Source organism: Nyctibius grandis, chromosome 8, assembly GCF_013368605.1.
Source record: "Nyctibius grandis isolate bNycGra1 chromosome 8, bNycGra1.pri, whole genome shotgun sequence".
Taxonomy (NCBI): domain Eukaryota; kingdom Metazoa; phylum Chordata; class Aves; order Nyctibiiformes; family Nyctibiidae; genus Nyctibius; species Nyctibius grandis.
This window is the reverse complement of record NC_090665.1, coordinates 6856920-6873036: the sequence shown is the minus strand read 5'-3', so window position 1 is coordinate 6873036 and position 16117 is coordinate 6856920. Positions and strand designations below refer to the sequence as shown.

Below are 16117 nucleotides of genomic sequence, written 5' to 3'. Positions count from 1 at the left end.
ACACAAGGAAATGATAAGTTAAAAAAGAAATTTCAGGGTGACACTGTACTTACACATCAATAAAAGGCTTCCATTTAGATGGAGCATTCTATTATTTATAGGTATTTTAAATGCATAGTTCCTGAATGACTGATGAATTTACTTAGAAATTGTCCCAGCTGTTTTGCTCCACTTATTTTTTCCATTTTAATGAATCAAAAGCACTGTCAGGTAAGTATTTATATCAAAATCATTCCTTTGATAGCAAGGCATATCTGTGGCAATTCTAGATATTTCTATGGAAGTCTGAGCCCTCTAAAGGGAACTCTGACCTCCATTGCAAACATTCAAAGTCGATTTTCAACAAATCATTGTTAACAGACTGCAACAATAGGGTGCCGTTTTCCTCCATACTTTGACAATAGCTATTCCATCACATAAGCATCTGTAATTTAGAGCTTTTCAAACATCAGACTCGCTCATCAATTAGAATAAAATGAAGATAAAGATATTAAACCTCTCACAGTGATGGGTATCGGACTGACACCTACAACACTACATTATTCCTCCTTTTTTATATTTTAAGGCATTTTCTTTCTCCAAGACTTACCTCCAGATAACATTATTGAGGCCACATAATAGATGAACCTACTCTAATGGCAAAGTAGAATTTAGCTTTTTGAAGCTCTCTGAAGAGCGCAAACCATTAGAAAGCCCCGACAGAATGAAACAGTCTATTGAAAGACTATCTTGCTCTATACAATACCAATTTACAGATCCTATTTCCTTGTACAGCCATATAAATATCCCTTGTGTATAACCGTCAGGCAGCTAGGAACAGTCAAGAGAGCCCATACCTGAGGTATGCATTTCAAGTGTAGCTATTGCACACACTTTGCAAATCAATGCTCCATCTCCAGTCCAAATTCTTCTATATGCAGTGAAAGCAAGAGTTTAGAGTGAGCTGAACTAAAGCATCTAAAATTAGTGTGAAAAACTTCTTTACGGTGAGGGTAACCGAACACTGGAACAGGCTGCCCAGAGAGGTTGTGGAGTCTCCTTCTCTGGAGACATTCAAAACCTGCCTGGACGCGTTCCTGTGTGATATGACCTAGGTAATCCTGCTCCAGCAGGGGGATTGGACTAGGTGATCTTTCGAGGTCCCTTCCAATGCCTACAATCAATTCTACACAAGAAATCAGAAGAGTCAGCTTTATCAGAACACTATTGCCTTAATGAGCCCATTTCAAAACCACCTACCTGCTCTTTGATCTCAAAAATAACACATTTACATCCTGTCTGATAGGTACATCTTGTTATGAAACAAGCAGAAACTTTTTTTTTTTTTGATAGTTTTTCTGCTTGAATCCCTTATTGATACGAAGCCTTTGAAAACTATATAATAAGGACCTACATGAAAGGTGTTGCATCTGCATCACTGCCACTCTCTAATACCTCCACAACAGAAAGGTCAGCTTATACAAACATTTTAGGAAACCAAGAAGGAAAGACCAATATGAATATATTACAGTAAATTCTTTGTGACTGATGCTGTAGTTGTTAAATCCAGTTCAGAAATAGCTGAGACCATTAGCAGGCTCATTCACAGCAGGAAGAGTGGCGAGTGTTAACATGCTGCCCACAGAGAACGCCTTCGTGGGCCATTTAGTGTTCATTACTGAAAAGGCAATTTTTACACAGGAATTGTACTGAAGGCATTGTGGCTTCTTTGTATAGTCATAAAACCAGAAATTCCGGGTTGTTGGCTAATCTCATTTGTAAAGGTTCTTTCATTTTTATTTTCTTCTCAGTATCTTCTATACAGAGTGCTTTTGCTTTAAGCCCTTGTAATCTTTTTGTGCCTAGGCAAACCCCCAAAGCAGATATAATGTCACCTGTTTGAAGGGCAAATAGCTGTACTTATCATGGAAATCAACACCCACCACACGTACACGTCTTTAAAGTGTACATGACAACAACTTAGTATTGTTAAATGAGCTGATGCCAAGTTTCAGGCCTAGATAAATTTCTTCAGGGATATAAATCCCTGACAAAAGTTGTTTACAGAAGAGATTATGATGCCCTTGTCAACAGCAGTATTATGTTACACTGTAATTCAAGAAATAATGTGGTATTTCCATCATCGCTTCTTAATTTCCTGCAGTAATGATTTCTCCCTTCCCTCACGTTTGGGATATGGACTTGGCAACCAGTTCAGTTACAGTAGGACAATTAAGTTCCTCGTCACTCTGCACAACCACTGTATAAAACCAAATGACAAAACTTACCAGTTGTTCGTTTCACTAGCTGACTCAAGATGAACACAATCTGAAAAAACACGCAGTGTGCAGTGTTGTAGCAGAAGACACAACAGAGAGATCAGACTTGAGAAAGAAGGTGTGTAGAACAAATAATCCTTGAGTCCAAATTGTCTCTTCATATATCACTAATAAGTACTTTTTGGCATATGTGAGTGATGTAGAATATTTAACTTCTTCAAAATGGCTCACCAATTTTATTATATCATGAACAGCCATGTGGACCAGCATACTATTAACACAAAGGATGACTACATGACACGAACAGGGTCTACAATGCACCTTGATTGATAAGACTTGCACACAGTGATGTCCAGTTGGAAGTAAGAGTTAACTTGCCTGTCAACGCAGTGACAAATGAATCAGCCACTTGAGCTATAACATCCTGGGCCATCCAGGTGTGTATAGGCACACACGTGTGTATTTGCTTGCTGCCTTTTCAGAACCTTTAGAGTCCTGGGGCTTGGAGAAGGAAGAATTGCTAGGAAGCTCCTTCTCACCCAGCAGACAACTATCACATAAAGATGAGCCAAGACTCAGCTGGTCTGTAGTATGCTGGGCATGTATTACTAACATATATCTCCTCCATCCTCAGACATGTTTAGTTTGCAAATATCTACTTGCCTGAAACAAAACTCAGAAAATATTTACTAAACTTATAGTAGCTAACAGCATTCCTGATATATGCATAGCCTGCCTCGGAGGTTTATTAAAACTGCAGTGTAATCAGAACAGTATAAATGGCTCTGTTAGGGAGTCTGTGCGTTTCTTGTGGTACGCGCTGTGCTCCTGCCTTTGCTTTGCTTCCATCCTCAGAACAGCTTTTCCCTCCAATTCGTGTAACAGCTCAGTTTTCTGGGTGCTCACTCTTTACCACACTCATTTGCAAACATCAGCCTCAAACGAGGAGGGAAAAGTTCCCCCCCCACACACACACTGGTTCCTTCGTCTATGAATTAATCACTCATCTTTCCTTTGGGCTCCACACTCAGATCCTGCTGTTCTCCTTGGGAAGGGCATTGGATAGGATTGCAGTGTTTCTAAAAGCAAAAATATGGATGAAGAAACAGGACTCCTGGCACTAGGAGGGATGTGTTGTGTACGTGTTTTTATGCACCGTTTTTAAACTAGGTACAAGGGGAAGAAATGATGTCCTACATCTTTGTTCATTTGCACCAGGCCACAACCCCACCACCTAACCTCTCCTGCCGCAACCACCTCCCTGCCATTTACCTTCCCACACCTCTGCCTGAGCTCCTGCCCATCCCCATCTCACTGGGCCCTGCTTCCCCAGAGCAACCCTGTCCCTCCCCACCCCTGGCCAAAGCCCCTCATCACTCCTCCCTTCCCTGAAGCTGGAGCTTCCCTGCTCCAGCATCTCTTCCTTGGCTTCCCCAGGGAACTGCAATAGCTGATGGGCTGAGGAAAGCCCACCTGACACCAAGGGTCCCTCAGAAAAAAGTGCTGGAGTTCTTATCCCTCCTTCAGATTGCAGAGACTTGGGGACATTAGACAATTGCAACAAAAACCAAAATGCATTCAGAGGGACCCAGTCACAAAAAATAAGATTGTTTCCTGCAAAAGAAGAACTTTTAGCCATGTGTTTCAGCCAGTCCTTGCCACAGTTTGGTTTAAACTGCAGCATGGCTGGATCCTGGGTGAAGTCACCTGTTGAACCCCTCTGCCCCCCCATGCCCCGTGGGGTTTGGGATGGCTAGCAGGAACCTTCTCTTCTTGCAGAGCAATCAACCCACTCAAAACTCTTATTTGAACACCTTAATCTTTCCCTTTTCCTATTTCTCCTCATACCAACTGCCTGTACGCTAACCTAGTATTCAGTTTGCCTGCTTATATATTTTTTCCAAATTCGAGGTTTCATCAATAATATATTTTGCATTACATTTCCCCAGACATTACGATTGCCTCTGAAAGAAATAAAACACAAAGCTTTACCAAGGCAAAAACTATTATTGGGGCATTTGCATTTAAGCTTACAGTTGAATTTGATGTGAAATAAAATTACTGTAAATGGTGATTAACTTGAAAATGCTGACAGCGATAGCTGCAATAACAGGCTCTATCAGTTCTTAAGATTAAGTTAATTTTATATGACTCATTTCTGCTTTGGAAATTTTTACATTGCCAGTCTTTGGTTGGGGTGCATTTTACTTCGATCGTTTTTTTCAATCTCTTTTTTCTTGTTAATTACAGTCAATCACATTTAAATTATTGTAAAAAAATTACATAATTTTAACTTTAAAAATTTGGAAACTGTACACTTGCAAGCTACTACACTGTAAGAAACTGTGCTAATGAGAGTCTACTATACTTCCAAAGGTGCAAACCAACATTACAAAATATTATGTGATTTCAACACACATCTTTTTAAAAACAAAAACAAAAGAAAAAAAAAAACAGAACAAAAAGGTCACTTTTGTGGGTGAGCTACAAACAGGAATCTGGCCTCATCATGAACACAGACCCCATTCCTGCTTTTTAACAATCATTGCCAAAATCTAGCAATGAATATATTACCACATTCTTCTAGGGGGCAAAAAAACACACCAAAAAACCCCCTGATGACTCTGGAGCAGCTGGGATACAAGATTATCTAGCCTTAGTCTAGTCCAAAGATATGATGGACATGAGTTAGGCCAGCAATTTCAGTCTGTCCCCTGATAAAAGGACACAGCTTGCTACAGACCTGCAAGTGTGAGACACGCTCAGGACCTAAGATCGAGTTTCAGTAAGACAATAAGTGGTCCTCACATCTCCTCTAAAAGGAAACCAGCTCTTAAGCAACTTAGACACTTCAGGATATGTCATCTCCAAGCAGGATGGTCTCAGATATATAAGTGACTATACATGAGATAAGGCAATTTAAAAAAAGACAGTATTTCAAATCTGTTTTTAAAAAGAATAAATCTACAGACAAAGGTTTTGTCTATAAAACCTGCATGTGACTGACCTGTACACAATCTCTGTTCCCACAGAACTATGCCTCCAGGTGGAGATGACAACTACTCTCAAAACCCTGCTTCTACGGCTTCTGTTGAAGAGACCAGAACTGACAGAGGTGTAGGGAGAACAGAATGGACTTCATCTGCAAACTCCCCGAGACTGCCAGTGATACGCACAATCAGATGATCTAAGCTGGTTTTCAGAGCTTAGGAAGAATTTCACAAACTTACACGGTTACAGAAGACAAATCTTCCTATTATTAAGATTTCACATGGAAATCAGATACACATGACACACGAAGCCGTAATGTCTCATGAGAAGAGCAATTTTTTGGATAAAACCAGATTTTAAATGATAGATTTAAAATACTGATACACAGAAGTAATATGTTTCTGTTGTCACCATCCTGTGGTCTTCTAACTTGCTGTAGAAAAATAGGTCAGTACTTACAAAAAAAAAATCCTTATTTCAGAGTACATTTTATAGAAATGTTTTTTTCATTTCTTGCTCAGTGGGGTTTTATTGAGTTTTATCAGTTTCAACAATGACATGGAGCCCTTAAAAATAATACATTATGGAGCTGAAGATGGCAACATTTACAATTTAGCTTCACTGGAATTTTACTATATTTTGATACACGACAGCTTTAATGATTCTGTGCATGGTTTATAGCAGAAAACAGAGTAAGGCAGTAACATAATTTTCTGCTTTTTTGAACGATCTGTATCCAAAGAATTCAGAAAACAAGCACGTTTACTTCATAATCATACCAAATTTATTTTCTGGGTGAACTCTCGAATGTTAAAGCTCACGTACACAGAGTGATGTTGCCATGGCAACCGCTACTGCAACCCAAGATGGGAACGTGTTTATGAAAGCACATTTATATACCCATATACACATGTCGAGGCACACCGACGCTCCAGACTCCTGTCGGAAGGCAATCGAGCTATTCACATGCTATCAGTCCTGATTCTGCTCCTGGCAAGGCAAGGGGACATTTGCTGAAGCCATTAAGCTGCAGCAAACCCCGCGTATGATATATACAATGCAAGGTTGTTTCTGCATATTGTGGTCATGAAGCCTTCAAGCCATTACTCCTGTTCCTAAGACCTAAACGAGGAAACCTTAATTTGCCATAAGATGTAATACCAGAAGATTTAGTATTGCTACAGCTATAGGCGGAGAGCAGAGTAGCAATATGTTTGGTGTCCTTTGACCTTTTTTTTCTAAATCTCCACTGAAATAAGCTGTCAAGTTTGAGAAATGTCAAGAGTTTGGTCATTTGAGTCTGCCCAGAGGTGTAATTTTGCATGGTGTGCAATTCCTGTGAATTTATCATAACATGTTATTTCACACATAGTCAACATGGTGTGACATTCAGCATCCTGAATTCACCAATGTCTACACGGCGAAATGAGTTTATGATTTCTCTTTAAAAAGAAAATCTAACGTGTGTTAGTTCAGGTCAGCAGAGGAATCCTCAGTGGATTTCTGGGGATAAAAATCAAAGGAAGCATCCCTTCTTCTGCTGCTTCATCTGTTAGGCAGTTCTGTCACTCTTGACACAGTCTTTCCACATCAGCCAGCATTGAGTTCAGTGTGGAAGAATTCTAAATTAAGAACTCATTTGTTCCTTTAGTTGAGTATCACTCAGTCTGCAAACACATTTAAGATCTGTGATGAAGTAAATCTATACATAACGCTCTATATATCAGTAATAGATACGGTTTCAGTAGCTTTCCAGGAGAATTTTACACTTTGATGTGAGCCCTTCCAGAATTGTGACAACAAGCAGCTAGATTGGATGCTGTTTTCAGCCAAGTCCTACCCAACTGTGACCACAGTCTTGGGAGAAGAGGCACAGCTGCTTAGCCTATGGTTTTATCTTCAGCTTCTCTTTGATGGACTCCCAATCATCGCTTACAGAGATCTCTCAGCCTTGCTGAGGTGTATGGAGATGAGGGTATTACATTAAATAAACTAGAGAAGTCCATTATCCCAAAGACTACTTCAATTTTCAGTTGTCTATCTCAGCCTGTTATAGTAGCTTCTGACACCTACAAGTTGACAATTAAGCTTTTATACATGCAGAATTTATCATAGACTGCTATTAGGTTGAACTCAGAGCGCTTCTTATTAACAGTCTGTACTAATGAATTAACAGCAAAAAATTCTTAAGAAGTAAACATAATACTTCTTGACCACGAACAGAACAGCCTTAGAGAGGAGCACGATACCTACTTCACAATCCAAAATAAACAGATCAGCTGCTTTAGAGGAAAAACTTACAATAAAAACCTTCCTGTTCTTTTAGACTAGGTCAGAGTTTGTGCATAGCTATTAGAGCTTAAATTTTTTATGCTGTATACTTTTTGATTTAGAGACATTAGCAATTGAAGATAACCAAAGTGTGCATTACAAGAACAAAGAGGACATATTCAAGAAACATATAGCTTAGTATACCAAGTTAAAGCAGGCTATAAACTATATAACTGATGCTTAGAGGCATTTCAGCACTTTCCATTTAAATCAGGAATTTTGCATGAACAGAAGGACTGATGGTTTGTGCTAATTCACATTACGCCATCAGCTAAATGTGTGCTGAAGATCTTGTAAGATGCTGGATACCCTTGTTCAGGTACACATTCTTGTACAAGACAGCTAGTGATGTCTGGGAACTTTTCAACAAAGTAATATTAATCAGAAAATGACAATCTGCTGACACCAAAACCCTTAAATAGAAATGCCACAGAACAGCAGCTGTGGATGACCCGTCACTGAGCATACCAGCTAACACAGACTATTACTTCCTCTCTCCAATTTCCTTTAAAAGCAACATTAGTCCAAAAATACTCCAGGCAACAGCTTTGAGAGAAGACTAAGCCCTCTCTTCCCTGCTTTCAGCTATAAAAACAGAACAGTATTCATGTCACAGTAGAATACGTTACAGCTTCTTAAAAAGATGGGATGCCAAATCAATTACACTAATTCTCTTAATTCTGGAAAGTTATACTGAAAAGTTGACAATCCACAGAACCACAGAAATGTTGGCTGTCAGGGACCTCTGGAGTCACCTGCTCCAGCCTCCCACTCAAAGCGGGACTGCTGCCAAGAACAGATCAAGTCGCCTCGTCCTTAAACTGAACTCATCAAGCATTCAATCAGAGCTAAAGGGTTCAATATGAACACAAATGTATGCCATTTCTCTCCTTTTTTCTGCTGCTGATACATCTGTTTCTTAGTAAAAATAACATCAGTATGCAAAAATAAAAAACCTCAAACCTGTAATATAGCCAGTCATTAACATTCATACAGATGTTTCTGCTTAAAAAAAAAACAAACCACACACAGAAAAAAAGAAATGGAAAAAGAAACACAAGTCTTAACACACAGACATAGCAGCCATGCCATGAAAAATTCATTTCCATTAATGAGACGTGGTAGTCCCCAGGCCAGTGCCCTTTGTATGTGAACCATGTTAATCAGATTGTATGAGCATTTGCTGGAAACTCCTGGGATAGCAAGCTACTATAACTATACAGCAAGCATAGCAGATTCGCAGCTTGCTAAAATCTGCTTGACTTGTAACCCTTGAAGCACATGAATGATGGAGGTTTCCTGAATCACTGATAAATGAAGCATCATATCTGTTGCAGCCTTTAACTCGATTTACATGTCACCAAAACGTGTATAAAATATCCTTGTCTGTGGCACCTTTACGTAAGAAAGTACAGAATAAACAAAGAAACAAAGGGTTGTGTCAATTCAGATTTGCTCACACGTACTTCTTGTACAATGCCTCACTATTGCTATCCTACATCTCCAAAAAACCCTTCAGTAACTTCAGGCGAGTTGGAGCGAGGTGAAGACACAAGCGTTCCCACCAGGACCCGTAGAAGCAGGTTTGGATACGGAGAACATGCCGATTTCTTGAAAGGCCTAACAAGACAGCAGGATCTAGACTTGACCAAGCAAACTTTTCCTTTCTAAGAGGTCCTGTTAAATGAACCCTTCAGCCTGGAGGACAAAACCAATCAGGATTTAGGCTTTCCTTCAGCTGGCAGAAATACATTTAATTGCTTCCTAGTTTGGGCTTTATCTGTTGCATTTTCCCAGTGACAGAAACAGATGGAAACTCTCGCTGCTCGAGACAACTTTGTTTTAAAAACATTTGAGAGTTTCATGGAATTTTCAAATTGGTTTGATCTGTAAAGCTTTTTATTGACTTTATTCCCAACCTAATTCTAATCTCAATCACCACTTCTCAGATCACTGTTTGTACAGAGCCAGGAACCATTCAGAAACCAGCGTTTGCAAAAAGAAACCCACAAAATGAAGAGAATCGATGAGCTAATTTCCATAGAACACAATTTCAGAATAATAATGAAAATATTATCCATAACTGACTCTGAAAAGGACTCCAAGAAACACGCTATTAGTGACTCTGAATAATATAATCATCTATTAAATTCTGCAAATTCCTACACGAGCATTTTCAACATCGTACAAGTATTTTTGGTTGGAACATGAATTACAGTCCCATTGCCTGCCTTCTTTTCTACCATAATACTTAGGTGTTTCCTTGAAGGAAGAAGAAAAGACTTCATAAAATAAACAAATGTATAACCAATCATCATTCACTGCTGCTTCTGTCTCTCTGCAGGCCTCTGGGAAATTGTGTAGATTGCTATAGTGACCATAAGGATTGTCCCTGGTCTCTCCTGCCTTTCTTTCCCTTTTGAAATATCAAACGAACAAAAAGTACAGAAATAGGGATACAGATCCCCAACTCTATGCATATTTTCTTCAACTTCAAAAATGGAAAACTAATTTTTCAGTTTCCACAGAAACTCTCCCCAGAAACATCATTCAAAACTGAACATCCTCTGTTTTATTTTACATGTTAATTACTCCTCTTGGAAATAAACATTTCCTCACTAAAAATGTGCATTTTGATGAAATTTAGTTTTTTAGTGGGAATATTTCCCTCACAAAACAACTTAAACAGCTTTATTTATACATGACCTAATTTCAAGCTCAAAAAAAAAATGAAGTCAAAAGATGCCCATGAGCTTCCACAGGAAGAGGATCAGGCCATGCAACTTAAAAAAGCAGAAGTGCTTTCTTCATCTCTATTGCTTTTTACAGTGAAATGTCTTCCACTGAGCTTCCTAGTGCAAAGTTTTTCATGATTTACAGCAAGGAAAGAGAGGCAAATCAGTCTCTAGTGAAAAGTCATCCAAGCTCATGAAAAATTTAGAGTGATTAGATTTATAATTAAGATTAATCAAGAAATGACATTAGAAAGCAGTTTGTACATTAACAAAAATCAAAGACTGAAAATTTGAATGCTTTTTTCCCAACAAATGCACAGAATTCTCTGTATTTTAGATACACATGAATACCTATAATTTCTGTATGCATTAAAGATATTTAGAAACACAGTGAACTATTTTAAGTACATCTCATAGCTTTTATAATTTATTTATGAACAGGGACATTATTAAAAATAAATGATCTTCAATGGCACTTAAGAGTAATGCTGTTTTGAGACTAAATGTCAGGCAAATGGCATGAAAATGTAAAACTCTAAGTCATAAAACACTGCTGTATCACAGAATAGTTATACTACCAAAATACAGCCTGAAACAACCAGGTTTATTATAACAGTACAAACAAAATCATTACAATTGCATTACATTTCACGTGTAATCATTACATTACTTAAATACCTATTTTCCATTCCCTTTTAAAAAGTATCAAGCTATGACTCTGCTTCATACAGATCGAAAGGTTTTAGCTGCGCTGATATATATTACAAAGGGTATGGCCTGAATACACGTGACCAAAAGTAATCACTTCCATTACCCATTTTCATAACTTTGCCAAAAAAATCCCAAATATAACCATTATAAAGTCATGCCTAAAGTCTACCACATTGAATGTAAAGACAATAACACCAAAGTGACCATTATGTCACAACTCTATGTAAGTAACATGTAAACTCTCCATAAATCTGTTCAGACCTGTAATCCATTTCCGTTTTTCCTCTACTTCTAGATCCTGCAAATAATTAAGCCTACAATTAAACCAATTAAATATTGTGTGCTGTTACAAAACCATACTGGATTTTTATCTTCCACTGCTAAACTTAGTCCAAAATAATTGCAGTGAATACAATCATCTACCATAGTTACCATGTGGGACATGAAAGTAAACATTTTAATTATTGTCCTTGTAATGTGGGACCCACAAAGACCAGTATTTGGGCTACATATGGAATTTATTTTTATGGATTAACGTCAAAAGAGGTAGATGCAACACTTCAAAAGACAGTTGGCTAAACGCCCGTAAACTTTGCTGCCTAGTGCAGACTACTACAAAGAGCTGGAGAACGGAATTTTATATCCAGGCTAGTTGTTAAGCTGCTGGGTGAACTCAAAAACAAAATCAGGATAAAAGACATTGACCTCTGTTCTAAAGCACTTTTATGTACTATTGAAGTAGTTACTGTTGAAGAGATGACCTTCTCATTAGAGATGTAGATTATCAAAAACTCCTAGCAATTTTACTGACTGTATTGGGAACTTTGTATGTGGGGAAAGGAGAATACTTCAGGCACTTTTATTTGAGTAGATACCTCTGAGTATGCACGTCTAGCATTAGGCATCAAAGTTAAAACATATTTGTCCTGCATAGCAATCTCTCAGTAAAGAACAAAGGAGGACTGAAATCTTATTAATGAGAACCAGAAAAATAAATATATAGGGTATGAAATATAGAGAGGATATTAGCTTCCGAGTTTTTTAATATAGAACCAAGTAAAGGTACTTAAATGCCTTTGAAGATAGTTTGAATCTGTTTTACCAAGGTCAAAATGACTGTAAAATGAGTAAGAAATTGGAAAAGTTACATAACGTTGGTAGTGAGCAAAAGCTTCTTACAGCCCTATCACGACTTAGATTTCACATAGCTGAATAAAACCAGAATGAGCTCTTATTTAATGAACCCGTTAAGACTTCCAGTTTGTGTCTACGGTTTAAGATCATTAACGATTGCACAACAGTCCATGAAATTCCTAGCCTACGTGTGTTTGAGAGGTTCACTACTAATTTTTGACACATAATGAACTCCTCCTGTGGACTGTTGAGGCTCCTCAACTCTCTCTAGTATTAAAAGAAATGAGTTTGCTCAGTTTCTCTGAACTATACGCTAAATCCAGCGGAATCACAACTTGTATTACAAACTAATAATTACGGTTGTTTTCTGGTTCATTTCTTTGTTTAAATTAATAAGCCAATGATTACCAAGACTTCTAACCTTTTACTTTCACTATTTTAATACAAGATAATACAAGATAAAGACTGATACTGGACTGAGATGTGATGTAAGATCAAAGCCAGTCTGTTGGCAACAAGCTCTACATTGTGTAACCAGTGAGCAGTACAACTCATTCAATTAGCAGGGATCCAGTTTCCTGGTGGTGTTGACTGGTATTAGAGCAATATCCCAATAAACCATAATTCACTTAGTATCAGACCTGGAACCAATGGATGTTTTCAAAGATCTTCATGACCTGTTATCAACAAACACGCACACTCAAATAACCCTTGCCCTTACTGAGGCTGAAGAGGACGCTCTTCCATTACTTTATTGGAGCCAGATTTCATTGTCCCTCTTCCATGCAGATTTCCTATCTGTAGTTTCTTCTCTAAACTGAAAGTATACACTGCTTTTTGTTGGAAAACGTACTCAAACTTTAATCCTCCAAATATTCTAATTGTTTTGAATGAGATACCATAATGCTTGAAAATAAACACATAACTGAAGCTTTAAGCATTGAAATCTAAATTCCACTTTTTGGCAGGCCTACTATGAGCATCTAGATCTATTTCTTTGTTTTTAAGATTTACTTATGGCATACTGTAGTGCAAGGATTGAGTTGAAATGCTTTTTACTTAAAAGATAATGAAACAACTATTTAGCTAAACACAATAGTGTATGACCTTAGTAAGAAAATACATAATGTTTATCTACAGACATTATCTTGAGTAGGTCTTCATCCCAGAAGAAATATTTTACTATTACAACTATAAACATCTCCCCTTCATGTTTTGAAACTAAATAATTAGATTTAGAGAAAATATGCTTAATTATACCCAGAACAATCAAGACTGACTGCTTGGAGGGTGTGAGTTGCTCAGTCCATCTGCTGAGTATGTTCACTGCTTTTTTGGCACTTCCTTGAAGTCATGAAGTGCACACACACACAGAGGTTAGAAACATTTCAAAACCATGTAAGCAGATGGTGATACAGCAGGTAATAATTACATTACATAACTCCTAGCACATGTTTCCAAAAAAAAAAAAAAAGAAAAAAGAGGGAGGGAATAAACAATGTCCAGTCTGATCTTTTAATTGCAGCTTTTGTTGAATTGGCAATGATATTCCACCCATCTATTCTGCAGTTGGAAACAGTAATAAACAGGAAGTTCTATACCATGTTTTATTCCTAATGCAACATTTAATATATTGAAAAAATATTAGCAATGTAAACTGTAAGTTGCTTAAACCAAGAAAACAGCTATAATTATGTAGCACTGAACAAGACAATTTATCATAGAAGAAAAACAGCAACAGAGCTGATTGGAGTGTCACCTTGTCTTTGTAATATACTTATTTTTTCCTAGTTTTTATTGGGTAAGTAAACAGCATAAAAGAAGTGAGGTGAAGTATTTACAACTGTTCCCTTTAATTTTATTTTTTGATTCTCACAATTTATTCCCCTACAGGTTAACAAAACAGAAGAGAAACATCACAAAAGGTCACTTTGATGTAGAAACATCAAAACCCCTAGCATTATTTCAAGCAGGTTTATGACTTGTAGCTTCAAATGCTAGTTAAACTGAGAAAAATATATTAAAATAAACCTCATAATGAAAACGATATATAAATACCATATAATTCTGTGCTGTGCTTGTCACTTGAAAAGAAAGTGCAAATCAAATTTAATAAATATGACATACTAGTTCAGAGTGTAATGGTGCATTTACCACGTAAGACAATTAGGTTTTTTTTTTAATTGAATGCTGTTTAATGAACCTGTAACTTACCTTTCAGTCTGCCTACAACAGTGTGCTGTGCAAAGAGTCTGAAGTCAGAATCTAATTAGAATCTTCTGCATGTCCTACTGCATTTATGCTGTTGTTGTTTGGGGTTTTTGGGGTGGTTTTGTTTTTTTTAGGAATGGCTGATATTTTGCACGTAAATTACTCACTTAACTATACACAAATATATATATCACACAACTATAAATGTGCATGCAATTTCTATAGCTATATACAGAATAAACGCAAATTATTATCTGGTATTTACTTACAAAACTACACTACTATTTTTGTGGCAACAAATACCTTATTGGAACATAAAAGTGACAGTAATAGCTGTCAGGTTTAAATATTTAGTGCCAGAGTACTAGGCTTCTGACAATTAAAATGACCCTAAAACCCTAAACAGCCTTAAAGCTGCTGCAGCTGGGCAGCTGAGGAACAGGGTAAGGGAAGCACTTGCCAGCATAAAGCCAGCAGAGCCAGCTGAGAAACAACCTACTTCTGTCCTCCAGAAAAAAACCTGAAGTACAAGAGACCTACATAAAGGAGATGTCCATATTTATATCAATATAAAGATAGACATGGTAGATGCAGATACCTCCAGGGACACAGCCACCTCAGACAGTGGTCTGAACAAGAAGGGCAGCAGGAGCTCGCAGCATCCTTGCTGAGACAGAGGTAACCACAGCCTCAGGGCCACCCTGCCCCAGGCTGGAGCCCAAAATGGGTTAGCTTGCCTCGGAAAGGGAGCGGAAAGTAAACCAAGAGCCAGCTCATCTATTCTGTCCACCTTCAGTAGTGACAGATCTAATACAAATTAAAGTGCTAGTGTTTCAGCCATTGATGTTTTCTGATGAATTTTACCATCCAAAAGTTATTCCATGATAGTGAATAGTGGTAAGTAGGAAGAGAAAGCCCAGAGGTACAACTCTATCAGTGAATGAAATGGGAATGAAGTGGTAATGCTACCCCTAAACAAAGAAAATTTTTAAAAAGCTAAAAGCAAATCCTATTACCCTACCACGTAATGGTGTTCTCTAATGCACCCATCCATACACTGTTGCTAGATGACAAATGCTATTATTCAGCCTTCCAGCTTTCTCTCTCACTCTCCCTAGCTGCAATAATCCTACAGGCCATTATCCTGGCAAACGAGATATTTGACATATGCCGATTGAGCCCATCATCATAGAGTCAGTCACTCCACAGAATGAAAGATGGCAGTGACCAGTAAGTCGATCGAGTGGATTACACAACAGCATGGTAGGCATCTCATTCCCACTCTGAGGTTGTTATATGCTGAGTGAACCTTACAAGTGAAAACCAGCTGCGTTTATACTGGAGTAAATGATGTAGCAGATTCTAGCATAGCCCCCAGATTTTACAGATGCCCAACGAAACAGCATGGTCGAGGCTTCGAAAACTATTTTGATAAAGCACTGTGGAGCCAGGACTTTTACTTCTCACGGTACAGTAACGAGAGATGCCCTGATTACAATGGAAGAAGCGTAGGAGAGGGCCAGAATGTTTGTTTAGGACAGATAAAATCTTCTTTATATTAAAATAAAATACCAACATTTAGGAAAAAAAAGTGAAAAGATGAAAACACTAAGCAAGCTTCTTAAAAAAAAAAATCTCTTTTTTTCTCCTCCCTTCTTTTTTTATTAAGCTCCCTTGCACGTTAAAACCCCTGCAACACATAACGGGCCAAACCCACGCCTGATGTAACAGCCCTTAGCTCAGCCG

At 37.9% G+C, this 16117-nt stretch overlaps 1 protein-coding gene across 1 annotated transcript in view; it reads right to left on the bottom strand.

Moving 5' to 3' along the window:
• NAALADL2 (N-acetylated alpha-linked acidic dipeptidase like 2) overlaps positions 1–602 on the bottom strand; it is a 247643-nt gene extending 247041 nt beyond the window's left edge. The window contains exon 1 of the mRNA XM_068406490.1: positions 590–602. Coding sequence (XP_068262591.1) covers positions 590–602 — 13 coding nt within the window. The remainder of the gene's footprint in view (positions 1–589) is intronic.
• Between the last annotated feature and the right edge of the window lie 15515 nt (positions 603–16117).